Below are 25670 nucleotides of genomic sequence, written 5' to 3'. Positions count from 1 at the left end.
TCCAGACTCTGCTGCCAGGTCCGCAGGCTGCTGGTGGACCACAACAGTATTTTACCTGCAGACCTAGAGTTGAGGGGACCTCTGAGGCCATGTAGTCCATCCCCGGGGTTTAGGGCAGGAGTCCCAATGCAATCTCCTTCATGGAGCACAGCCCTGGCACCCCTCTTGGCATCGATTCAGATGGCGTGGGGGGCTCCACATTCACTGACGCCTTGCCCCCTCCCACCAGCCGGGCCACCATCCTGGTACGGTTACAGACAGGAAACCAACCAGAGCTGCACTACCAACCTGGCGACCACATCAGCATCTTCCCTGCCAACCGGCCAGAGCTGGTAGACGCATTGATGCAGCTGGTCCAGGACCCCCCGCCAGCCGAGGAACTTGTCGCCGTGGAGACCCTGGAGGCGGGCACCGAGGGTGAGAGCTGGGAAGACAGAGGAGTCGGGGCAGAGCCTCTCGGACCAATTTGCATGCCTGTGCTGAATGCAGGGAAGGCCACAACAGTCTCGCCTACACACAAAAATGGGATGCGAGACCACACGGGTGCCCTGCCTTTGTACCCCCCACCCAGGAGAGGGGGCAGGAGTCCGCCGGGAGTCCTTGACTTAACGACCACAATTGAGACCAAAATTTCAGGTAGTCTTTGATGTACGACCACAATTGGCCCATTCCTTGATTTATGACCACAACTGAGCCCAAAGTTATAGCAAGTCCTTGACTTATGACCAGGATTGAGCCCAAAGGTATGGTTGCTGAGTGAAATAATTGTTCTCAATTTGGTCCCATCTTGCGACCTTTCTTGCCACGGTCGTTTAGCGAATCCCCCCCGTCAGGTTCATTGCATGGTCGTTAAGTGGCTCCCTCATTGACTCTGCTCATCAGATGGTCGCAAAAGGGGATCACGTGACCCCTTGGACACTGCGACAGTCGTAAACACGAATCTGTTGCCAGCTTCCAAATTTTGACACAGGGATACTGCCACAGTCGTAAGTGTGAAAAACAGCCCCAAGTCACTTTTTTCACTGCCGTTGAGACTTCAGTCACTAAATGAGTGGTCTTAAGTCGAGGACCCCCTGTGACTGTTCTGAATTTTGTCCCGTTTTGCCACCCTTCTTGCCACAGTCGTCAGGTTAATTGAAGGGCTTGTCAGTCGGTCGCAAAAGGAGACCATGTGACCGTCATTAATAAGAGTCTGTTGCTGAGCGTCCGAATTCGGACACTGGGATCTTGCAACGGTCGTAAGGGTGAAAAACACTTTTTTTCACTGTCGTTGAAACTTCGAACAGTCCCTAAACAGGCTGTCATATGTCAAGGAGTACCAATGTGAGCTGGAGCCCAGTTTGGGAACTCGTGTCACACTTCGCTCCACCGCCCTCTCTCCCGTCTGCCTCTCTCTCTCCTTCATAGGCGTGAAACGGATGTGGGTGCCCAGCCACCGCCTGCCCCCTTGCACCCTGCGCCAGGCGCTCACCTACTTCCTGGACATCACCACGGCACCCAGCCCACAGCTGCTACAGCTGCTGGCCACCCTGGCTGAACACCGGGGCGAGCGGGAGAAGCTACAACGGCTCAGCCAGGTAGGAATGGAGCTCGAATGGAGAATCACAGAGTTGAAAGGGACCCTGGAGATCATCCAGTCTAACTCCCTGTTCGAGCAGAAGACCCTAGAAGAATGACAGAATCATGGAAGGTACCTCCGAGGTCATCTAGTCCAACCCTCTGCTTGAGCAAGAGACCCTTACAGAATCATAGCATCGCAGAGTTGGAAGGGACTTTGGAGGTCATTTAGTCCAACTCCCTACTGAAGCAGGCGACCATCACAGAATCATAAAATAAGAGTCGAAAGGGGCCTCGGAGGTCATCCTCGTCCAACCCCCTACTGAAGCAGGAGACCCACCCAGAATCATAAGAATTGGAAGGGGCCTTGGAGGCTATCTTGCCAACCCCTTGCTCGAGCAGGTGACCCTTAGGGAACTTCTGAGTTGGAAGGGATCTTGGAGATCTCCTGCTTGGGCAGGGGGTTGAACTAGATGACCTCTAAGGTCCCTCCCCACCTGTGTTATTCTGTTATTCATTCAGAAAGGATTACTCAGGCCTTTAAATTGCCGTCACACAATATCTTGTGCTCTTCTTAACTTTCTTTGTGGCTCGTCTCTTGTGCTTCAGACACTGCAAGGGCTCAGCCTGCTGGGTTAGGTGGTAGGCCAGCATATTACACAAAGGTTAATTCAAATTTCATTTAATTGTACGTAGTCCTTGACTTGCAACCGCAATTGAGCCCAACATTTCCATTGTTAAGCGAGAGAGTTGTGAGCGACTTTTACCCCATTGAGAATCACCGCCATTGTTACATAGTCACACAGTCGTTGAGTGAATTGGCACCTTTGCTCGTAAAAATGTTGCAAGAGGGGATCGCGTGACCCCCGGGACAGTGTGACCATCGTAAATATGACTCAGTTGTCTTCATGTGTGTAATAGGAATCAGCTGCCAAGCGTCCTAATTTAGATCACATGACCCGGGGGTGCTGGAACCGTGGTAAGTCTGAAAACGGTCATAAGTCACTTTTTCACTAGTTGGAACTTTGAACGGTCACTAAGTGAACCGTTGTAAGTCGAGGACTACCTCTATTTTGTCTGAAGGAAGCCAACTCCCTCTTGACCCTTCCAAGTGCCGTTTAGTGCCCACCCCGGTTCAGCCGTGCTTTGCTTTCCCCGATTTTACGCTCCGTCGCTGTCCTGAGTGCGGCTTCTTGTGCCCGCAGGACTCTCTTCTCTACGAGGAGTGGAAGTGGTTCCGGTGCCCGACGATGGTGGAGCTGTTGGAGGAGTTCCCGTCGGTGGCGCTGCCTACCTCGCTACTGCTCACCCAGCTGCCCCTGCTGCAGGCCCGCCAGTACTCTGTCAGCTCTGCGCCCGATGCCCACCCGGGGGAGCTGCACCTCACCGTAGCCGTGCTCAACTATTGCAGTCAGGGTGAGTGGAAAGGAGGACATCGGGGCGCCTCAGAGGGAAGATAGCTGGCGTTTCCATGTCCCACCGCCATGCAGAACGGAGCTATGATAATTCACTGTGGCCAACTTGACACGGGTAACTCACTGTGGCCATCTGGCTATAGGCAACTTTGCTGCAGGGCAACTCACTGTGGGAAACTGGCTGCGAGACAACTTGCAGTGGGACAACGTGCAGCCAATTCACTGTGGAATAAATTGCTGAAGCCAGTTCACCTCAGGAAAACTCGCTATGGGACAAGAGTAACAGTAATATCAAAAAAACCCAATGGAATAGAATCATAAAAGGATGCAACAAGAGGGACTGAATGAAGTATGAATGATAAAAATTATAATAATTTTCTAATTTATTTTAAGAAATGAAATTGAATTGTTCAATTGTTCGGCAGCAAGTTAGCTGGGGCGGGAACTGGTGGGTAGAAGACAATTCCATGGGGCTCATGATGGTGTTTCCATTTTGTCCCCTAGATGGGAAGGGCCCCATGCACTACGGAGTCTGTTCCACATGGCTGTCCCAGCTGTCTCCAGGTGAGATGGTGCCGGCTTTTGTCCGAAGGTAAGGAAGCTCCCCATGGGAATCAGAGTCCTTTGATGTACTTTTTTCTCTCCAACATGTCATGCCTCTTTCCAGGGCAGTTGCACTGAGATACTGTCAAGTGAAAGGGGGGGGGCTGTTTTTGCAGCATTTGCTCCCCCCCACAAGACACAGATAGTCCTCAACTTATGACCACAATTTTATAGAATAGAATAGAATAGAATTTTATTGGCCAAGTGTGATTGGACACACAAGGAATTTGTCTTGGTGCATATGCTCTCAGTGTACATAAAAGAAAAGATACGTTCATCAAGGTACAACATTTACAACACAATTGATGGTCAATATATCAATATAAATCATAAGGATTGCCAGCAAGAAGTTATAGTCATACAGTCATAAGTGGAAAGAGATTGTTTTTTTATTATTATTATAATATTATTATATTATATTATAATATTATTATATTATATTATAATATTATTATATTATATTATAATATTATTATATTATTATATTATATATATATATATATATTATATATATTATATTATTATTATTATGTTGCCAAGTGAGAAATTTGGGCTTTCCCCCATTTTACAACCTTTCTTTCCACATTACTTAAGTGAATCCCTGCGGGTGTTAAATTAGTCACATGGTTGTTAAGTGAATCTGACTTCCCCCACCTTGACTTGGCTCGTCTGATGGTCACAAAAGGGGATCATGGGACACTGCAACAGACATAAACGCGAGTCCATTGTCAACCATCCGACTGTAGATCATGGGGACACTGAAACAGTCATACGTGAGTCAGTTGACAAGTATCCAAATGTAGCTCACGTGACCACGGGGATAGTCAAATCGTCGTAAGTGTGAAAAATGGTCCCAAGTCCTGTTTTTCAGTGCCGCTGTAATTTTGAACCATCGCTAAGTGAATGGTTGTAAGTTGAGGAGCACCTGTACTCCAGAATCCAACTGTAGCCAATGTCGCAGTGATTCTACCCTTCGTCTTTTGTTCTTGCAAGCTGCAATGGCTCCTTGGGAGGAGTAAGCCCAGGGACCTATGGTGAGGTTCCCCCCCTCCTTCTTGGAACCAGGCAATAGGTAACATAGGCTCACAGGGCTGGAAGGAACCTTGGAGGTCTTCTATTCCAACCCACTGCCGAAGACAGGAGTCCTTTCACCATTCCGAGGTTGTTGCAATCTGAGACGTCTGATTCGAGATCCAATGCCATCCCCACCCCATAGGATGGAGGGCAGGGGCTGATCTGTGTTGCCTGGATGGAGGAAAGTGGGGAAGGGGGAGACGGCCTTCCCCCCCTCCACCCCATCCTGCCTCTTTGTCTTCTGCCAGCCGGGAGCTGCTGTGTTTTCCACCTTATCTGGAGCTCATCATCAGATGGGTGACCCAGAAGTGCATTAAGTGCTCTGTAATCCCTTCCGAACCGCAGAGATCAAGCAAAGTCTCTTCAGTGGCCCCCCCCATCCTTGCAACAAGAGAATTTGTGGAGGGCAGTTGACGGAGACCCCAAAATGAAAGTGAATCAGACTATAAAATATAGGAGGCAGTTCTTAAGCAGGAGTTAGATGCGAAGGGGGGGATCCCCAAAGGTTGCAGCCAGGGAAACAAAAGGGGGGCTCTCCTGGGGAGACCCACAGACACTTGGGGTGCCACCTCAGCAGAGGGTGTCACCAATGGGGTGCCAGTAAAGTAAGACTCAATTATAATTAGGGCTACTAGAAGAGACCCCACAAATCATTTGCTTCCTCTCTTGGCCCTAACAGCACCCCAAATTTCCAACTGCCAGAGGACCCCACGGCCCCCTGCATCCTGGTGGGGCCTGGTACTGGCATCGCCCCCTTCCGGGGTTTCTGGCAGCAACGGCAACATGAGATGGAGACAATAGGTGAGTTGGAGGAGAGGGCTACTGGCCCAGGAACAGAGCTGGAAGGGAGCTTGGAGGTCTTCTAATCCAACCCCCTGCTCAAGCAAGAGACCATTACAGAATGACAGAACCACAGAGTTGGTAGGGATCTTGGAAGTCATCTAATCCTACCCCTACTCAGGCAGAACCTATTCAATTTGAGACATGTAACAGTCCAATTTCTTCATAAAAACCTCGTGATGAAGCACTCACAACTTCCAGTGGCAATCAATTCCACTGGTTAATAGCCCTCACTGTGAGAAAGTTTCTCCTTAATTCCCGGTAGCTTCTCCTTGCTTAGTTTCCATCCATTGTTTTTTATCATACCTTCTGGTGCTTTGGTAAATAAGTAGACCCCTCCTCTTTGGGGCAGTCCCTCAAACACTGGAATACTGCTATCATACTGCCAGCTTGGTGTCACCTGCAAATTTGATGAGTTCCCCTTCTATTCCCTCATTTAAGTCATTTATGAAGATATTGAAGAGTACTAAGACTAAGACAGAACCTTTTAGTACCCCACTGCTTATTCCCCTTCATGTAGACATAGTACTGTTAAGGACAACTCGGTGAGTAGTTTGTCAGCCAGATACAATACCATCTGGTGGGGATGCCGTGTGTCCCACACTTTTCTAGTTTTACAAGAAATAGGTTGTGGTCCACTCTGTCGAATGCCTTACTGAAGTCTAACTGTACTACATCCATGGCATTTTGCTGGTCTACTAGTTTAGTCACTTAGTCAAAGAATGAAATAAGGTTGGTTTGGCGTGATCTGTTTTTAACAAACCCGTGCTGGCTTCTAGTAGAAGTAGATTGTAGTCTACTCTGTCGAATGCCTTACTGAAGACTAAGTTGTCATTCCAGGCCTGTCCACCAGTGAGATGACCCTGGTCTTCGGCTGCCGTAGTTCCCGACACGACCACATCTACTGCGAGGAGATCCGAGAGGCGCAGGAGACAGGGGCTCTATGCCACGTCCTCACTGGCTTCTCACGGGACCCAGATTATCCCAAGGTAGCTGAGTGGGACCTCCCTCCACCAGAGGATCCGTCTTATCCCAGCTTCTGTTCATTCTGAATCTCCATTGGCAGGCACAAAAACTTATCCTTGTGGTCTCCAGAGGTGACCCTTTGGTGCCAGGAGGAGGGTTTATGCTCTTGACAGGGTGGCCATCAAGCACAGAGCAAGTCCCCCACTCGCTTTTTGTCTGCCCCCCCCAGACCTATGTACAGGACCTACTGCGGCTGCACCTGGCTGACCATGTTTTCGAAGTCCTGAGCCAGCGGGAGGGCCATGTCTATGTGTGTGGGGATGTCACCATGGCCACGGGGGTCCTGCAGACCATCCAGCAAATCCTGGCACAGGAAGGGAGGATGTCGTTAGTCGAGGCGGGTGATGCCATCAGCGAACTCCGGGTACGCCGGGCGGGGAGGGGGCAGCTGTGGCTCAGCCTTAACGGGGGGGGGGTGATACTCTGCTTTCTCAGGGGCCAACTTGTGTCTCTGTCTTTCAACCCCCCTCCCAGGACCAAAACCGCTACCACGAAGACATCTTTGGCCTGACCTTCCGCACGCAGGAAGTGGCATCACGTATTCGAAGTCTCTCCTTCTCCAAGCAGGGTCGGAAAAGCTGCCTGGTGACAGAACCCTGAGCCCTCCCCCCACAGTGCCTTACATCCCCTCTCCTCTCGGGACCCCCATTAAAGACCTTGTGTGCCCACCTTCGCAGCCATTCTTCCTTTCTGGGGTGGGGATAGGATGGCTGGTCGCAGTATCCTTCTCAGGAAGAGGTTGGCAAAACCATCTCGTCTTCCACATGGGAACCTCGGGGACCACAAATCTGTACCTGATGCCCAGAACCTGGGCACCTCAAAAGGGTCCCTCCCCACAACCGCTACCAAGTGTACAGGGAGTCCTTGACTTACGACCGATTGCTTAATGACTGTTCAAAGTTACTATGGACTTTCTTGGCGGCCACTTATGATACAGTTCTGAACTTTTGGCAGCTGCCTCACCCATCCCCATGGTTACAGAACCAATTTTGGGTGCTATTTGCAGGGTCTCACAATCGCTCGATATCATTTTGGTGTGAATGTCCATCAATTTGGTTAAACTGCCTCACACTGATTCATTTAGTCATCATTATCATCATCATCTCCTTTTAACGACCCCATAATCCCTTGCAGGGTGGAGTCTGGGCAAGTGAATGGAGCTAGAGAGTGTTTTAGTGGCCGGATGCCCTTCCTGTTGTCACTGTGCAGTTTTGTTCAGCAGATACATTCTCAGTGTGCCCAGAGAGAAAAATACCTGCCTCTACCTAGGATCAAACTCACAGCCTCCTGGTCATGAAGTGAGAGCTCCACCTCTAGGCCACCGCATCACTCCAACTGATTTATTGAACGCCCCAAAACAGATCATAAAATCAGGTTGGTCTCATGGGTGACCCATATTGCAACCGTCACAACGGGCAGGCCATTGGAGTTCTCCTCCTGTGGCACAGGTAGTCCTCGGCCTACAATGGTTCACTTAGCAACTGTTCAAAGTTCCAACAGCATCGAAAAAATCGACTTCGGACCGTTTCCCACACTTACGACCTTTGCGGCATCCCTGGGATCAGGTGATCAAAATTCGGACCCTCAGCAACTGGTTCGTATTTATGGTGGCCGCCTTTTGTGACCGTTTGACCAGCAATGTCAAGAGTCAAGCCAGATTCGTTTAACAACCATGTGACTAGCTTCACAAACACAATGATTCACTTAAAAACTGTGGCCAGGAAAGTCATCAACACTCCCTTCCCAAATGTTTCACTTAGCAACAGAAATTTTGCCCTCAATTGTGGTTGTAACTTGAGGACTGGCTCTGCCGGTTATCTGGGTCAGCTTCCTGCTTTTATGACTAGTTAATCCACTGGGGAACAAAACAGGCCGCGCGACGGTGGGCGGGTGATAAGAGGCTTTCTCCCGGAGGCACTTTTGGGAGAAATGTGCAGCAGGAAGGATTTTGGTGGCTTCAAGGGAAACGGATCCTTCCTATAGACCCCCTCCCCAATCCACTCAGCAATCCCAGTATCCAAATTGTACCAACCAAAACGACCCACTGCAATGGCACCACCGAGCCCATCTCCGCCATCGTTTTCCTACCAACCGAGGGTGGCAGCCCATTGCCGTCGCTCAGCACTCTGCCTGCGAACCTGCATCGAGAGAGACCACTCCCCAAAGGACAAAAACAGGGGATTTCTGTGCCCCCGCTTCCTCCCACTCCCATAAAGAGCAACAAGGCCCTTTGTCACTTTGTCACATCTGTAAACATTTATTATCCCCCGCCAAACTCCCCTGCGATGCAACCACCACAGCATGTGTGGTGGAGAGGAGGGGTTGGGTGGACCAGCCCGGGAGGACGGGGATGGGAGGGGAAAGCACAGGGTGAGAGCAGAGCCTCCCCCACCCCTTTCTCTCTTGACCCGAGAGACCCCCATAATACAAATAGCACCGTGCGGGGCCCAAACCAGCCCCAAAGCTTATTCACCCCCCTTAAGAAGCGTACACTGCCCCCCCCACGAAGAGGGGCCAGGAAGCCTCGCCAACGAGGCTGCTTGTCACACACAAGTCCACAGCAAAGGAGGGGCGGCCGTCATCCACGCCTGCCCCGCCAAGTGGGGAGACACCCGGAGACCCCACTTCCAAGCACGTTCTGCCAGCAGGAGGGCTGTCCGGGCAAGCTATCCATGGCACTGCCAACCCTCCAAAACCTGCAAGATGAAAGGAAGGACTTGGGTTGGTGGGGGCAGAGATATCTCGGGAGCTTCCTCCCGCTATTTGCCCCCAATCTTTCCAGCTCTGTGGACTGGCAGTGGCGGCAACGGGGGATAGGTTTCACACATGCAGCATAATCCCAAGCGTGCCCAAATGGAGCTTCGTGTGTTCACCCAACCCGTGCGCGGACTGGTTCCCAATGAGCCGTGAAGCGGTTCCAACAATCTGTAGACTAGTTCCCAATGAGCCATGGATTAGCTGCCAACGAGCCATGGAACAATTGACAATGAGCTACAGAACGATATTGGTCCGTGCACTGGGGATTAGGGATCCTGCTCCATGCTTATCAGCCGCTCCCCAAACCCTCCACATAGGGAAGGTCCATCCCGGGACAGGAGCCCGGGCAGCCAATAGGAAGAGAGAGGGGGGGAGAGGCTGCATATCCCGCCCCAGAGCACGGAAGGAAGAGACACCTACACAGAGGAAGGAAGGAAGGAGTGAGTGGCGGTTCCTGCTAGCTCTTCTCTGGCTCCTGCTGCTGCTGCTGCATCTCGTCCGACTCCTCTTCCCAAACCTCTAGCGAGCGGTCCTGGCTGCGTGAATCAAAGAGACGCCGAGAGGATGCTGCACCGAGAAAGAGAGCACGAGCTCCTTAGCCCGGCATTTCCCTGGGTGCAGGTGGGCCAGCGATGGGGGAGTTCCCAGCCCGTGACACAGGACATGCCTCGCAGACACAGCTGGGGAAAAAGGCACCTTCTATCCCGAGGGGTGGGGGTTTGAATCTTGGGAGGGGAGAACAGAGGCACCGGGAGACGCACACAGGCTAACAATGGGGGCCCGGCCCATCCCCATTTTTGGGGGAGCAGAAGGACCGTGAGTGGTATAGTCCTGGCCTCCAGGCTCTGACCTGTTTGCGCCGAAGGCTGCAGAGCGAGGCGGGCAGCTGCTTGTTGCTGGTGAAGCTGGAATGGGCGAGCAGAGAGAAGGGAGGGTGGTTAAAGATGGTGGGGGTGGTCTCTCAGCCACCCCACTCCCCAGTCCCCGGGGACAAACACAAGCCACTCACCTCATGCATGTAGAGGGCGTGCAGACTCATCTCGGCCGATGCCAACTCGGAGAGCAGAACCGAGCGGCTGAGGGGAGCCTGGCGTGGGGCAGAGGGGGCAGTGCTGTTGGAGAAGGGGCAAAACAGAGTCAGTCTCCCCCTTAAAGCACAAATGGGGAACGGCTGAGCTCTTTCCTCCAGGCCCTCTCCCCTTCCCTGGAATCCCTCAGCCAGCCATGCAAATTTGGTGGACTTCAACTCCCAGAATTCCTTAGAACGGATGCCTGAGGAATTCTGGGAGTTGAAGTTCAGAAGTGGTACAGTGATTGAGAAACCCACCCAGCTGCCCCTCCCTCCTCCAATGGCCTACCTGTTCTCCAAAAGGGGGCTCTGGCTGTTGCAAACCGAGGCCTCCCCAGGACGGCTCCTGTGCCGGGATGGCTGGGAAGAAGACAGGGAGGCCAAGATGCTAGCTGTCACGCTGGCCGTGCTGCCGGGTGGAGCAACCAGCCGACGCTCGGTGAGGACCGGGTGGGTCAGGACGCTGGCCAGGAGGGCATCCGGCTGCAATGGAAAGATGTTCAGCCAGAGACACCAGGCATATCAGCTCCCATCCCATGCTGGTCACAGCTGCCCTGGGCTTACCACAGGGCCTGGACCCTCATCGGAGAGCAGGGAGGCCGCCAAGGGTCCCTCGGCCAGGAGGCGCTGGGCGTGGGAGGCGTCCTGCTGCACCTTCTCCTTCAGGTGCCCGATGAAGAGGGAGCTTTCGGGCGGGGGCTGCCAGTGTGGGTTGGCGATGGCAAAGTGGACCAGGGAGAGCTCCGTCTTGCCGTTCTCGGCCTGCTGGTAGACGGACGCTTCGGTCCGGCCCTGCGACAGCCACTGGTGGGAGAAAGAGAAAGAGAAGAGGAGAGGAGAGAAGAGAAAGAAGAAAAGAGAGATGAGAAAGAGAAGAGAAAAAAGAAGAGAAGAGAGAAAGAGAAGAAAAAGGAGAGAAGAGGAAAGAGGAAAAGGAAGGAGAGAGAGAAGAGAGGAAGCAAGGATAGAGAGGAGTAAAGGGAAGAGAGCTGGATGGGACCTTGGAGGTCTTCTAGTCCAGCACCCTACTCAAGCAGGAGACCCTTACACAATCGTAATATAACAGAGTTGGGGGGGACCTTGGATGTCATCTAATCCAATCCCCCTGCTCAAGCAGGACACCCTTACAGAATCACAGAGTTGAAAGGGACCTTCAGATGACACTTAGAGGCACCCCCACTCCCTCCGCTCACCTGGGGGTTGCCGTGGTTACGGATGTCCAGCTGGGCAAAAGAGCAGATGTCCCCCACGCCCACCACCTCCACCGAGAAATTCCGGAAAAAGTCCACAATTTCCAGTGCTTTGGCCCGCAGGGCGAAGATGAGGAGGAAGGGAGTCACAATGGGACTGAGCAGCTCCTCCAGGATGAAGACCTGAGGATCACAGAAGGTGGGGGAGAGAAGATCTGAGGATCATGGAAGGAGGTGAAGACCTGAGAAACATGGAGGGAGAAGGAGAGCTCTGAGGAACATGGAAGGAGAAGACTTGAAGATCATGGAGGAAGAGAAGGTCTGAGGAACATGGAGGGAAAGAAGATCTGAGGATCATGGAAGGAGGTGAAGATCTGAGGAATATGGAGGGAGAGAAGATCTGAGGAACATGGAAGAAGACCTGAAGATCATGGAGGAAAAGAAGATCTGAGGATCATGGAAGGAGGTGAAGACCTGAGGATCATGGAGGAAAAGGAAGGAGAGAGAGAAGAGAGGAAGCAAGGATAGAGAGGAGTAAAGGGAAGAGAGCTGGATGGGACCTTGGAGGTCTTCTAGTCCAGCACCCTACTCAAGCAGGAGACCCTTACACAATCGTAATATAACAGAGTTGGGGGGGACCTTGGATGTCATCTAATCCAATCCCCCTGCTCAAGCAGGACACCCTTACAGAATCACAGAGTTGAAAGGGACCTTCAGATGACACTTAGAGGCACCCCCACTCCCTCCGCTCACCTGGGGGTTGCCGTGGTTACGGATGTCCAGCTGGGCAAAAGAGCAGATGTCCCCCACGCCCACCACCTCCACCGAGAAATTCCGGAAAGTCCACAATTTCCAGTGCTTTGACTGCAGGGCGAAGATGAGGAGGAAGGGAGTCACAATGGGACTGAGCAGCTCCTCCAGGATGAAGACCTGAGGATCACAGAAGGTGGGGGAGAGAAGATCTGAGGATCATGGAAGGAGGTGAAGACCTGAGAAACATGGAGGGAGAAGGAGAGCTCTGAGGAACATGGAAGGAGAAGACTTGAAGATCATGGAGGAAGAGAAGGTCTGAGGAACATGGAGGGAAAGAAGATCTGAGGATCATGGAAGGAGGTGAAGATCTGAGGAATATGGAGGGAGAGAAGATCTGAGGAACATGGAAGAAGACCTGAAGATCATGGAGGAAAAGAAGATCTGAGGATCATGGAAGGAGGTGAAGACCTGAGGATCATGGAGGGAAAAGGAGAGAAGATCTGAAGAACATGGAAGGAGGTGAAGATCTGAGGATCATGGAAGGAGAGAAGACCTGAAGATCACAGAAGGAGTACAGAAGTTCTGAGGATCATGGAGGGAGGGGAGAGAATGCGAAATAAGTAGGTGGGGGAGTTCCAAAGTGCTGTCCACTCCTGTAGGCCACTCACCGCCTTGTATTGGAAGAGCTGGGCCAGCTCCTCGCGGGTCTCCGACTTGTGAGCGTTGCCTTGCCAGTGGTCGGGGATGTAGTGGATGTGGGCCAACACACACTGGAGTAGCTGCTCCGGGCACCACACCAGGTGCTCGTCCGGGATAAAGGCCCTGCCGAGGGGGAGAGGAACCATCAGCGGCTCCCAAATCACTACCCTGGGAGCAACGTTGCTCGGTCCCAAGGCCTTGTCTGCATCGGCGTCCTGTCGCAAGTGTTTGAGTGGCGGCTGGCACATTTTTCCAGCTTTTGGCGTGTGTGTGTGTGTGTGTGTCTTCCTCACTCCCACAGGGCCCTGCCCGTCTCCCCTCCGCCTGGGTCTGGAGGGGCACTGGAGGTGAGATAGGGAAGGTATTCGACTTGGGACAAAGCCAGACCTTAGCAGAAGTTCAAGATGCATGCTGGGGAACCCCCTGGTTGGACGGTCTTCTAGGCCCAGTGAGGGGCACGGTACAGCGGCTGCCCAGAAGGAGCTGGGGAGGGAGGGAGGGACGAAAGGGAGGAAGGGAGGGGAGGGAGAAAGGAAGAAAGAAAGGAAAGGGAGGGAGGGAGGGAGGGAGGGAGGGAGGAAAGAAGATGAAGAAAGAAAGATAAAGGAAGGAAGGAAAGAAAGATAGGAAGGAACAAAGGGAGGAAGTAAGGGGATGGAGGGCAGGAGAGAGGAAAGAAAGGGAGGAAGGAAGGGGATAGGAAGGGAGGGAGGAGGGGGAGGAACAGGAGGAAGGATGAAAGGAAATAGGGAGGAAGAGAGGAGGAAGGGAGGAGGGAAGAAGGAAGGTGAGGAAGAAAGAATGAAAGGATAAAAAGGGAGAAAAAAAGAAAAAGAAAAAAAGAAAAAAAGAAAGAGAAAAAAAGAAAGAAAGAAAAAGAAAAGAAAGAAAGAAAAAGAAAAGAAAGAAAGAAAAAGAAAAGAAAGAAAGAAAGAAAAAAAGAAAGAAAGAGGGACAGAGGAAGGAAGAAAGGAAGGAAAGGATGGAGGATGAGAGGGAGGGAGGAAGGAAGGAAAGAAAGGAGGGCCTTCTGACTCCTGACCACAAACCAGCAGTTCTCCGAAGACCACTTCAGAAACTATCGGAGGCCCCCCAGCTCCTGTTGTGACTCGTCCTCCCTCCTCTTCTCAGCCGGGCCCCCTCCCATCTCCAACCAGGCCTTTTCTTCATTATCAGACTCGGAGGCTGATAATGAAGATAAACGGCCTGTCATGACTCCAGCCCCCGGCCCTGGCCCCATGCCCAGAGAGGATTCAAGGAATGAAAGGAGAAGCCCAATAAACCTCACTCATACAGCATGTGTTCCTTTGGCTCAGCCTTCAGAGCAGGAAGCCAGCCAGGTGGTGGAATTACCCGGGCCTACTTCCTCTGACCCCTCCCTTTCCCAGACGCTGACAGCAGATCCAGCTGAAGACAATTTAGGGTGGGTGGACCCTCGCTTCCGGAGATCTGAGAGGCGACGCCAGCAGAAGGAAGGGTGGAGCAGGCCTGGATAAATGCTGAGTCGTGGAGCCACACCCCACAGCCTAAATAAAGGACCTGCTTTTGGCATTCCAACCTTGAGTCAACCAAAGTCTTATCTAGTTTGCTGATACTGGACCCTATCGCTGAAGTCACAACTTGGACTCCTGCCTGCCCTGATAAACCTCGAAGGAACTTGGCAAGCTGCAGAGGCTTCGTTGCCAAGTTTGTTACGGACTTCCTTGACTCGTTCGTCGGAGTGGGGGTGGGACACAACATCTCCCTTTTCAGTCCACCTATGTGAGGAAACCTCTAACCCCCATCCCCAAACTGGGCAGCAGCAGACGGACCCCAGCCCCCCCCCCCCCCCGCTTCACCTGGCCAGTGTGACTACCAGTCCCAGCAGTGTGATGGCGGTCAGGATGTGTTGGACAGTCAGCACGTCCTCATCGTAAACGGTCAGGGTGATCAACACGGCCAGGAGGGAGCCAGCGAAGAAGCCGATGTTCCGGGCCACCACGGCCAGCAGAGGGTTGGCGAACGAGTTCATGTATTTGGACGCTGGCTTGTAGCCGCGGCTCAGCCGGGCATGCAGCTCGTGGTCCAGCTCATTGAAGTGGCGGAGGTAGAGCCGGCCATAGAGCGACCAACGCCGAGCGCCAAGGCTCCCAGGCTCCCGCTTCAGCGCTTCGGTGTAGCTGAAGAAGGCGTAGAGGACCTGCCAGACCAGGATGAAGGGACACAGCAACAAATTGGCGATTCCAAGGAGCAGCAGGCTGCGCTCCAGCCGGCGGGCCAGCTCTAGCCGGGCCCCGGCACGCTTGTACTGAGGCTGGAGGTTCCACTTGCCCTGGAAAAGGGACCCTGGCCCCCAGAACAGTAGCAGCTCCAGGTTGTACTTGAGACCCTGGGTCAGGAAGACTCCCCGGCCCAGCAGGGGCAGCTGGAAGCGGACGGGGAGCAGGGACTTGTTGACCATGGCCACCAGGTAGTTCTTGAAGCGAAGGATACGGTGGTGGATGTCCAGCTCGGTCAGCTCCCGCCGGTGGACGCAGAGCTGCTGTTCCTGTTGCAGCGAGATCAGCCGGGCCTGTACCTCCTGCCAGCTGCAGTTGCACAGCTGCTCCTGCGAAGGGAGGGATTTGCAACTAAGACGGCAGGAATATATATATATATATATATATATTTGTTTTCTGAGGTTTTCACGGGTGTTTGTATATAGGTCTTTGGTTGTTCGGGTTTTCTCCCGTGTAAAATTGGAAGTGTCTTGGCGACGTTTCGACGAAGTCTCATTCGTCATCTTCAGGCTTCAGCTTCATGCTTCTGGGAGCAATGTGTGATCGCAGCTGTTTCTTCCTTTTAACTGCTAGTGGGGGTTTGAACTGATTGGGTGGGAGCTTGGCTGTGCTCTGATTGGATGGGGGTTTTTTGTGCTCTGATTGGCTGGGGGTGTGTCCTGTGTTGGTGGGGGCTTGGTTGTGCTCAGTTTAGTCTGTGTTGCAGGGGGATTTGAGCTGGTGAGCTGCATAGCTGTTGTTTGGCTTTGTGGTCGTGCTACATCTTCATAGTGGGTGTCAGTCTGCTGCATGTATGGATTGGAGGGGTTTGAAATGGCTAATGTTGCAGCTGCGGTCTGGCTTCTGGTCCTTGGTCGTGCTTCATGATCAGTGTGGGTTTGGGTCTGCTTTCTGGGTGGATGTGCGGTGGTGACATCCTGTGTGGACCTCGTGAGTGTGGGTCTGGTGTCATTCCTCGTGTTAGGGACTCGTTTGTCAATAAGGGCGGTTTCCAAATGGCTGGTAGGCGGAGGTATCATCTCGTTTGTTCATGCTGTGTGGGCGTTTTTTTATCTCAATGGCTTCTCTGATTATTCTGTTGTTAAAGTGTTCAGTTTTGGCGATAGTTCTGGTCTTTTTAAAGTCAATATCATGTCCTGTGACTTTAAAGTGTTGGACCAGGGAAGAAGTTGGTTCCTCTTTTTTGAATGAGTTCTTGTGTTCTTCAATGCGTGCACTTATTCTTCTGTTGGTTTGTCCAATGTATGTGGTGGGGCAGGCGGTGCATGGGATTTCATATACTCCTTGATTTTCTAACTCAATTTTGTCTTTGGGGTTTCTTAGGATGGTGGATATTTTTCTGTTTGTGCAGAATGCTGTCTTGATGTTGTGTTTGTGGAGGATCTTGCTGATTCTGTCTGTGGTGCCTTTTATATATGGGAGGAGGGCTGTGCCGTTTTCTTGTTCTCTGTCTTGGATTTTAGTGGGGGGTTCTTTTTGGATTAGCTTGGTAATCTTATTTGTTTGGAATCCATTGGATGTTAGTACGTTAGTGAGAGTGTCTAGTTCGGGTTTTAGGTGTTGTTCATCAGTTAAGCATTTTGTTCTGGAGATGAGTGTCTTGGCTACGGAGTTGATCTGTGCTAGGTGGTGGTGTGAGAGTGCGTGCAGATAGCGGTTTGTGTGTGTTTTCTTCTGGTAGATGGTGTGTCCTAGGGAGCCATTGGGTTTTCTGTAGACTAAGACATCCAGGAAGGGAAGTTGGTTATTAACTTCTGTTTCCATGGTGAACTGTATTTTGGGGTGTAGGCTATTGAGGTGTGTGAGGAAGTTCCCACATGGGAAAGAAAAACTTGACTGCTCCCAGAAGCACGAAGCTGAAGCCTGAAGATGACGAATGAGACTTTGTTGAAACGTCGCCAAGACACTTCCAATTTTACGCGGAAGAAAACCCGAATAACCAAAGACCTACATACAAACACCCGCGAAAACTTCAGAAAATATATATATATATATATATATATATATATATGTATGTATATGTATATATATTTATGTATATGTATGTATGTATGTATGTGTATATATATATATATATATATATATATATGTATGTATGTATGTATGTATGTATGTATGTATATATACACACACACAGACATACATACATGTTTTAAATTTTCCTTCCAAAAAGGAAAAAAACAACAAACAGACCTAGAAAACTACAGACTGATCAGCATAACATCAATACCTGGGAAGATTCTTGAAAAAGATAATCAAAAACCAGATCTACAAACGTCTAGAAACTAATAAAGTTACAACTACTAGCCAGCACAGGTTTGTTAAAGATCATGGTAAACCAATCTTATTTCAATCTTTCACAAAGTGACTAAATTAGTAGACCAGCGAAATGCTGCGGATGTAGTAGACTTCAGTAAGGTATTCGACAAAGTAGACAACAATCTAAGTGTACTAGAAGCCAGCGTGGGTTTGTTAAAAACAGATCACGGCAAACCAATCTTCTTTCATTCTTTGACAATGTGACTAAATTAGTAGACCAGTGAAATGCTGTAGAAGTAGTATACCATGTTTCACTGAAAAGACCTATTGCAAAAATAAGCCCTAGTCTTGTTTTTACGCATGCAAGTCCTACCCTAAAAATAAGCCCCAGGGAAGGAGGGTGAGCATGGCCAGTATAGGAGGCGAGAGTTCTGAGGCAGACCGTGTCTGGCAGGAGCTGCAGCGCAGGTGAGTTGAGTACCTGTGCAAGCAGCAGGCAGAAGCAGAGGCAGGGGGAGGCAGGCAATCTGGACGTGCCCATAGGCAACAGGAAAGCTGAGCGGTGGTGGGATGGAGTAGCAGCTGCCTGCTGTGTTCACACGGCCACAGCAGAGGCAAAAGCACAGGGAGGGAGCCAGCTGATCCTGACGTGCAGTGTGCAAGTCGCAGGAAAGCCGAATGGCGGTGGGCCGGAGCAGCTAAGCTCATTTTTGCACCTCTTAGCTTGTCTGCAGCCCACGTGTGTCAGGATCACCTACTTCCGTTCTGCCTGTTGAGATCGCCTGCTCTATACCTTCTGCTCTGCGCAGCCCCAGAGAGTGCTGACCAAGCACCTAGGGTGCGGCACCCCGCCGGGTTGATCAGCCTGAAATTGTGTTTCCCCCAAAAGAAGCCCTAGTGCTTATTTTGGAGCCCAAAAGAAAATAAGACTAGGTCTTACTTTCAGGGAAACATGGTACTTAAACTTCATTAAGGTATTTGGCAGAGTAGACCACAACCTACTTCTTGGAAAATTAGAAAAATTAGATAGACAGCGTCACCACTAGATGGAGTTGTAACTAGCTGACACACCACACTCAGTGAGTAGTCCTTAACGGCATGACATTCACATGGAGGTAAGTAAGCAGTGGGGTACTTCAATATCTTCATCAATGACTCAGGTGAGGGAATAGAAGGGGAACTCATCAAATTTGCAGATGACACTAAGCTGGCAGGAATAGCCAACAATACAGAAGCTCAGGATCCAAAAAGTTCTCGACAGACTTGCCCTACCCAACAACATGAATTTTAATATGGAGAAAAACCAGGTTTTACACCAAAGCGGGAAAAACCAAAGGGACAAGCATAGATTAGGGGAAACCTGGCTCAAAAACAGGAACTGCGAGAGGGACCTTGGAGTCCTAGTGGATGATCCCTTAAACACGAGCCGGCCATGTGTGGCAGCCCGTGAAAAAAGCTAATAGAATCCTCCTTTCTATAAACAAAGGCATAGAATAAAAAATATGGGAAGGATTGTTCCAGTGGTGGGATTCTACAGGTTTGGACCGGTTTGAGAGCTCTCTCTCTCCGGTAGCTCCGACTATCAGCTTGGAGTGAACCGGTTCTCCCTGATGATCAGATGGACACACCCGCTTGCCCCATTATTTTCCTACCTGCATCTCCTCAGCTGATTCGTGCGGCAGAGCTGACTGCTGCGTGAATCAGCTGTGTTACTCCTCCAAAGAAACACGGAAGTGAAGATTTGTTCAAACTGCGCACACGCATGTATGCTCGCCAAACCGGTTGTTAAACCGGGAGGATCCCACCACTGATAGGCACCTCTTTGTAAAGCCTTAGTAAGGCCACGCCTGGAATACAGCATCCAGTTTTGGTCACCATGTTACAAAAAAGATGTTGAGACTTTGGAAAAAGTGCAGAGAAGAGCAACTAAGAGGCCCGGAGACCAAAACATCTGAAGAATGGTTGCAGGATTTAGGAATGGCCAGTCTAGAGAAAAGAAGACTAGGGAGGACATGATAACAGCCTTCCTGTATTTGAGGAGCTGCCCCAAAGAAGACAGGGTCAGCATATTTTCCAAAGGAACAGAAGGCAGGAGAAGAACCAATGGATGGAAACTAACCATGGAGCAAAGCAACCAGGAATGAAGGAGTAACATCCTAATGGTGAGGACGATTAACCAGAGGAACTGCGTGCCACTGGAAGTTGTGGATGCCTCATAAGAAGACTCTGGACAGCCGCTGGTCTCAAATGGTATAACCCCCCCCCACACACACACACACACTCACCGAGGGAATCTTGAGCGCCTTGGTGTAAAAGGACCGGATCTCCCAGTAGCTCAACAGGCTGCAAAGGACCTTCACCAAACGGTAAAGCCAGAAAGTGGCAGCCATGACTAGCAGGAAAATAATACCACTATTGGCCTGGATCCTGGGGGTGGGGAGAGAAGGGGGAGGAGGAGGAGGAGGAAGCAACAGAATCATCAGTCAGTTGTGCAAGGTCTCTCTGGGTTGCACACAAACACAACAACATCTTCTAGGAACAGCCCCAGATACGTGGAAAGGGCTGAGAGGTTGCAGACGGCGGCTTGGACCAGTCCCAGGATCAACAGGCGGGGAGTCTCGTGTTCTCTCTGTAGCAGCTGGGCTGCAGATATTGGGGGGGGGGCTCGCTCTGCACCTGTTGAACAGCAGCCTTGGAGGCAGCAACTCAAGGCTCTTGCCGGGCAACAGCTGCTCCGGTTTCTAAACTAGCCGTTGAACAAACACAGGCCGTCCTTGATGTCTGACTGCCGCAGAGCCCGGAATTCCTGCAGTTCAGCGAGACAAGTTCCTTTTGGCGCCTTACTTTTCTTCGTTAAGTGGATCCCCACCATTTTTAAATTAGGGACCCGGTCGTTAAGCAGATCCGAATTTCAACCTTTGGCTCGGCTCATCGGGGAGGGGTTGCGAAAGGGGCATGCCACAGCCATCCGAAATACAAACCGGTTCCCGAGCACCCGAACATAAATCAAGTGACCTGCAGCAGTTGTACTCATGAAATGAGATTGTAATTCCCTGTTTTCCGTGCTGTTTGTAATGTCGTATGGTCACTAAAGGAATGGTTGTTAAACTGAAGACTCTTTCTGAATAAACGTTTCTAAACTGAGCCGAAGGCAGGTCCTATCACGACCAGTGTCTGCACCCCACTGGCTCAACACCCCGCAGATAGCACAGGGAAACTATCTCCGCAGTCCTCAACTTATGTCAACTGAGCCTCATCTAATGCCTCACCCATTAAGTGAGACATTTCATTTCAAGTGAGTTGTGTCCCATTTCCCCCTTCTTGCACTCACTGTCGAGTGATTCCCTGCGGCCGATAAGTGAGTCACCTGGCTGTTAAGTCAATCCAGCTTCTCCGTCGAATACTTGGATTGTCAGAAAGGGAGACCGTCATAAGTGTGAACCGGCTGCCAAGCGTCTGAAGTTTGATCATCTGATCAGGGGGACGCCGTGGTGGTTGTTGAGTGCAAACAACGGCCCTATGTCTCTTTTTTTTCTTTGGGTGTTGTTTACGATGTCAGACGGTCACTAAATGAACTGCCTGCCTTGGGGCTCAGCCACAGCCGAAAAGGAGAGACTCCACATGCCAAGGCAGCCTACCTTGACTGATAAGCCAGAGAGGCTCGTATGGGCGTGTGTGGATGTGTGTCCCAATGTGCCCTTGCAACGTCAGTTGCTAAGCAAATCATCGTAATTCAAGGATGTTATGTACCTGCATCCTGCAAAGCTAACCCTGAAAAGCAGATTCGGGGTGGATTAGTCCGTAGTTCTTCCCCTCCATCCCCCCCCCAGGTAAGATCAGCAAGCTGTAATAGGAGAGACTCCTCGTGCCGAGGTAGTCTATCTTTGCCGATAAACTAGAAAGGAAGGGCTTGTGCCAAGCTGGCAGGGGTTCCGAAGGCAGCAGGATGGGCGGGCAAAGTGTCTCTTGTCCCCTTTCACTCAGCACCCCCGAAAACAAGACCCTCGCTCCACTCGCAGATACGAGCGATGCCCAGCTCGGCTTCCTCCGCCGACAGCCCACCGTGATGCCCGTTTCAGGTCCTGTTAAAGAACCGGGGCATCCACCAAATTCAGCCCGGAGCCTTACTTCGCCGGCGGCTACTCACCTCTCAGCACACTGGGCAGCCGGCAGGATAGCATCCGGCAGTGTCACCTTGCTCCGGTCGGGCGCAAAGCCCCTTCCTCCTCCGTCGGGGTGGGTGTGATTGACGGGCTGGTTGGCGAAGAGGATGTCATATTCCACGCAGCAGAGCAGGAAGGTGGAGAAAGTGGCCACAAACAGGAACTGCCTAGGGAGAGGGGTGGGGTGGGGCGGCTGTTGGGTCAGGGCGGCCATGGCAGGTGGCAGACGGCTGGCTGAGCGGTGAAGCGGATGGCGAACAGAAAGGCGGCTGGGGACGAGAGGAAGGGCTTGGGGAAATGCCCCACCTCCACCCCACCCTGAGATTGCCACCAGAAGTTGTGCATGCTCAATCACTGGAAGCTTTGAAAGACAGCCCCTTATTTGGAATGGCAGAGGGTCTCCTGCTGGGTTCGACTAGAAGACCTCCAAGGTCCCTTCCAACTCTTACTGTGAATTCTGTTCTATTGTACGCTATTCTATAATTCTGAATATTGTTCTGTTCTATTTCTATTCTATAATTCTGTATTCTATTCTCCGCTCTATTATTATTCTGTTGCTCTATTCCATGTCATTCCATTCGATTCTATTTTGAATACTCTTCTCTTCTAAATTCTCTTCCATTGTTGTGGTCCGTCAGCAGCCTGCGGAGCTGGCAACGGAGTCGGACAGCGATGAGGCTGAGGTGGGGCCAGGGCCATCAGGGAGTGAGATGCAGACTCCAGAGCCTCCAGAGGCTGATAGTAGTGAGGCAGAGGAACAGAAGGAGCCTGTTCCTAATGCACGCGTGAGAAGAGCTGCCAGAAGGCAAGAGCAGCTCAAGCAAAGAGGACAACTCGGGAGCAAGGCCAAGAGATGATTGGCCCCTCCCAGAAGGCTTAAAACAGACCAGCAACGGTGTTTCAGCTTTGCCAGAAAACAACGTTGGTAGCTTCATCTTCTTTTTTTCTTGCTTTTATTTTGTATCGGTGTCTTCTGAACGTTTGCCAAGAAAGACCTTTGGCAGTTTGCCTAATTGGACCAAGGTTTGCAATAGAACTGAGGAATTTGTGCTGGGAGGAATTTGTTTTAATTTGAGTTGAACGATGCTGGGAATGAAGTAATTCTCAGCTGTTTGAATAAAGTTTGTTTGTTTTTACACTGACTGAGTTTCCTACTACCTACCTGGGCCTGGGTCACAACATCCATTCTGAATTCTAGTTTATTTTGAATTCTACATTCTACATCCTAGTCTATCCCAAGAGGCAGGGAGCCTGGCTGGGGAAGGGCACCCCTTTCGCCAAAGGAGCAAGAACGGAGGGCCCGCCGTGTAGGAAGGGAGCACAACTCCCCCATTCCCATAGAGGCTAGCACTCTTCCCAGCTGCCCCCTACCCCCAACCAGAGGGAATCGGGGGATGGCACCCAGTCGGAGCCCTTACACCAGCTCAAAGACGTCAGAAAGCATCATGCAGCCGAAGCCGTTCCTCTGGTGGAAATGATAGATGTGGAGACTGTCAAGGAAAAATATAACCATGTCGGCCACGGGATGCATCCCGCAGTATGACCCACGGGTGGGGGAGGCGGGGTTCACCTGCACAGCGACAGACACTTCGGGGAAGCTTAAGACAGATTCCATGTCTGTCTCCCTGGACGGGTGGTCCTCAATTTATGACCGTAATCCACCCAGCATTGCTAGGTGAGGCAGTGGTTAAGCGAGTTGCACCTGCTTTTATGACCTCGCTTGTCCTGGTCATTAAGTGAGTTAAGGGAGAACGCCTCCTTTAACGACTTTGCTTGTCCCAGTCATTAAGTGAGTTGTGCCAGCCTTTCCCTTTCTTGCCCTCTTTGTTAAATGAATCACTGCAGTTGTTAAGTTAGTAATACGGTTGTTAAGCAAATCTGGCTTCTCCAGTGACTTTGTTTGTGAAAGTGGCAAACGGAGATCATGGGATTTTTGCAACACACTGCAACTGTCATAACTATGAGTCACTTGCCAAGGGCCCAAACTTTGATCCCGTGACTGTTGGGGTGCTGTGACGGTTGTTAAGAGTGAAAAACGGTCCTCAGTCTCTTTTTTCAGTGCTGTTGTAACTTCGGACACTAAACAGACCGTCCTTGGTTTACAAGTTCATTTAGTGACCATTCTGAGTTCCAGCAGCTCTGAAACCCCTGACAGACAACGATCTTCCATCCTTACGACCGCCGCAGCCTCCCCCTGTGATCCAAATCCGGCCATTCGCAGCAACCGACTCGTAGTCAGTACGGTCGTAGCGTGCTGGCCACACGTCATCCCGGCTTCCACGGCCAAGTTGATTGACGAAACCAGGTTCACTCAACCCACTGGGTGACCCGTCGACTGATGACGGCGGCAAGCCAAACGGGCGGCCAATTCACTTAAGAAACATCTCACGGTTGTTAAGCTGAGGATCGGCTGTGACATCGACCTGGAGGAAAGGGGCTTTTTTTTCAAGGGGGAGGGGGATTTTTCCCAAGGATATTTTGGTGAAGAAGTTATCCAGGTTCTTGATGTGGTGCCAGGAATCTGTGGGTGGGAGGAGGAAAAAAATGGGTTCAAGGAGTCTCCCCACGTGCCCCCCATTCCTCCACACTGCCCCCTCCCCAAAATCCCAGGGTACCTTTCAGCCCCTCCGTCACATGGACCAGCAACTCTTCATCATCCTCATCTTCGTAAGCTGGCAAGGGATGATATTCCCCTGAGTGTTCCTGGCTGCCCGCCATGGGGCCGGGTGCACAAAGAGGTACACACAAAAACACACACACAAAGCCCCTCCCCTGAAGAGCTCCGGGCTAGCGAGGCAGTCCTCCTTCAACGGGCGCAAATCGCCAGCCACTCTGCAACATAAAAAGCACACAGTTACAACATACACAACTGACAGCAGACAAAATCCCCGAACAAAAAAATGTGATTTGATACCCGGGATCTCCTTGGCCAGAAAGAGGACAATCACACAAAGGGACACACGGACCCCCGCATCAAGACTACCCCCCCCCAAATTGAAACTGTGCGCAGAAGGCATTTCCTGCTCCCCCTCATGCCAAAGTCCGGTCAACTTGGTGCCGCCCAACCAGGTTAGAACATACAAGGACAGAGTTGGAAGGGAGCTCGGAGATCATCTAGTCCAACCCCTGATCAAACAGGAGACCCTTAGAGAATGACACAGTTGGAAGGGACCATGGAGGTCATCTACCCCAACTCCCCTGTCAGAGAAGTCTCCTTTTTCCATTTTTTTAAACCTTCACTACTTGCTAGCAACTCAAAATGCCCAGCACTCCTAACCCCTCACCCCCAACAACAACTCTGCCAGGTGGGCTGACCGGCAAGACAGAAAGCCTGGCCCAGCCTCCCGTCCACCCACACCCCAAGGCAGGACTCGAACTCATCCCCTCCCAGCCTCCCCCCCCAGCTCCACCTTTCAGGGGCGTCGCAACTCCGAAGCAGCGGTCGTAGGTGCGGAGCAGCGACGGAACCCGCGAAACGCCCCTAACGACGCCTCCTCTGGCCGCTGACATTCCCTCTCTCGCCAACGGGACGCCCCCCGCCCCGTCCGCGGAGCCTCCCCGGGATGGAGAAGGGAAAACAGCCACTCACCGAGCGAGGATCAGACCTGAGTCACGCCGGCCCAGAGCCGCCTCCGACACCGCGGGTTCCGAGGCCACGCCTCCCGGAGGCGGAGACAACTGGGCCACGCCTAGCAGAATTAGTACGCCTGCGCTGATCGTTTTCTGGCACGGAGTAGCGTGGCCCCCACGCCTCACGGGCTTAGTGCGCCTGCGCGTTTCCTCTCGAGGGGCGGAGCCGGCCTTGACTAGCTTCATCAATTCTTAGTACGTCTGCGCAGATCGTCTCATTGTGGGCGGAGCCGGCCAGCACCATTTACTCTTTATTGCGCCTGCGCGGCTCCCCTCCCGAAGGCGGAAGCGTCCTAGAGCATCTCTTGTTTTGCCTGCCTAAGTCGCCTCCAAGGGGCGGAGCCAGCGTGGACTAGCCGCACTATTCTTATTGCGCC

At 51.6% G+C, this 25670-nt stretch overlaps 2 protein-coding genes across 6 annotated transcripts in view; one reads left to right on the top strand and one right to left on the bottom strand.

Annotated features, from left to right (window-relative positions):
- Positions 1-7128, top strand: part of NOS3 (nitric oxide synthase 3) — a 29172-nt gene extending 22044 nt beyond the window's left edge. For 2 of the 3 annotated variants that reach the window (XM_058179302.1, XM_058179304.1), the window contains 7 exons: positions 230-417; positions 1408-1577; positions 2763-2973; positions 3477-3564; positions 5329-5450; positions 6330-6478; positions 6685-7116. In XM_058179302.1, coding sequence (XP_058035285.1) covers positions 230-417; positions 1408-1577; positions 2763-2973; positions 3477-3564; positions 5329-5450; positions 6330-6478; positions 6685-7026 — 1270 coding nt within the window. In that variant the 3' untranslated portion in view covers positions 7027-7116. Of the gene's footprint in view, positions 1-229; positions 418-1407; positions 1578-2762; positions 2974-3476; positions 3565-5328; positions 5451-6329; positions 6479-6684 lie in introns of all 3 variants that reach the window. The other variant, XM_058179303.1, reaches the window with a different exon arrangement.
- A 41-nt stretch (positions 7129-7169) lies between these two features.
- Positions 7170-25461, bottom strand: ATG9B (autophagy related 9B). 3 transcript variants are annotated; one of them, XM_058179321.1, is made up of 15 exons: positions 25253-25461; positions 24279-24495; positions 24141-24184; positions 23082-23146; positions 21648-21830; positions 19786-19927; positions 14822-15570; positions 12953-13106; positions 11535-11714; positions 10906-11145; positions 10631-10824; positions 10282-10384; positions 10123-10177; positions 9693-9839; positions 7171-9211 (listed from the first exon to the last, which is right to left on the bottom strand). In XM_058179321.1, exons 2-14 carry the CDS (start codon positions 24379-24381, stop codon positions 9730-9732), a joined length of 2322 nt encoding a protein of 773 aa, XP_058035304.1. In that variant the 5' UTR covers positions 24382-24495; positions 25253-25461; the 3' UTR covers positions 7171-9211; positions 9693-9729. The 3 variants fall into 3 exon arrangements, with proteins under 3 accessions (XP_058035306.1, XP_058035304.1, XP_058035305.1); XM_058179322.1 differs by lacking the exon at positions 25253-25461 and adding an exon at positions 25074-25226; XM_058179323.1 differs by lacking the exon at positions 11535-11714 and having other exon boundaries at positions 7170-9211.
- Positions 25462-25670: the final 209 nt, after the last annotated feature.

This window comes from Ahaetulla prasina, chromosome 4 (assembly GCF_028640845.1).
Source record: "Ahaetulla prasina isolate Xishuangbanna chromosome 4, ASM2864084v1, whole genome shotgun sequence".
Lineage (NCBI taxonomy): Eukaryota > Metazoa > Chordata > Lepidosauria > Squamata > Colubridae > Ahaetulla > Ahaetulla prasina.
This window is presented reverse-complemented; position numbering and strand designations above follow the sequence as displayed.

Excerpts from the sequence above, each read along its gene's own strand:
- ATG9B (XM_058179321.1), bottom strand. The coding sequence starts at position 24,381 with ATGGCGGGCAGCCAGGAACACTCAGGGGAATATCATCCCTTGCCAGCT. Across the intron at positions 19,928-21,647 it reads GCTGCCCAGTGTGCTGAGAG|GATCCAGGCCAATAGTGGTA; the intron begins GTGAGTAGCCGC and ends CCCCACCCCCAG. Across the intron at positions 9,840-10,122 it reads GCAGCCTTCGGCGCAAACAG|CATCCTCTCGGCGTCTCTTT; the intron begins GTCAGAGCCTGG and ends TTCTCGGTGCAG.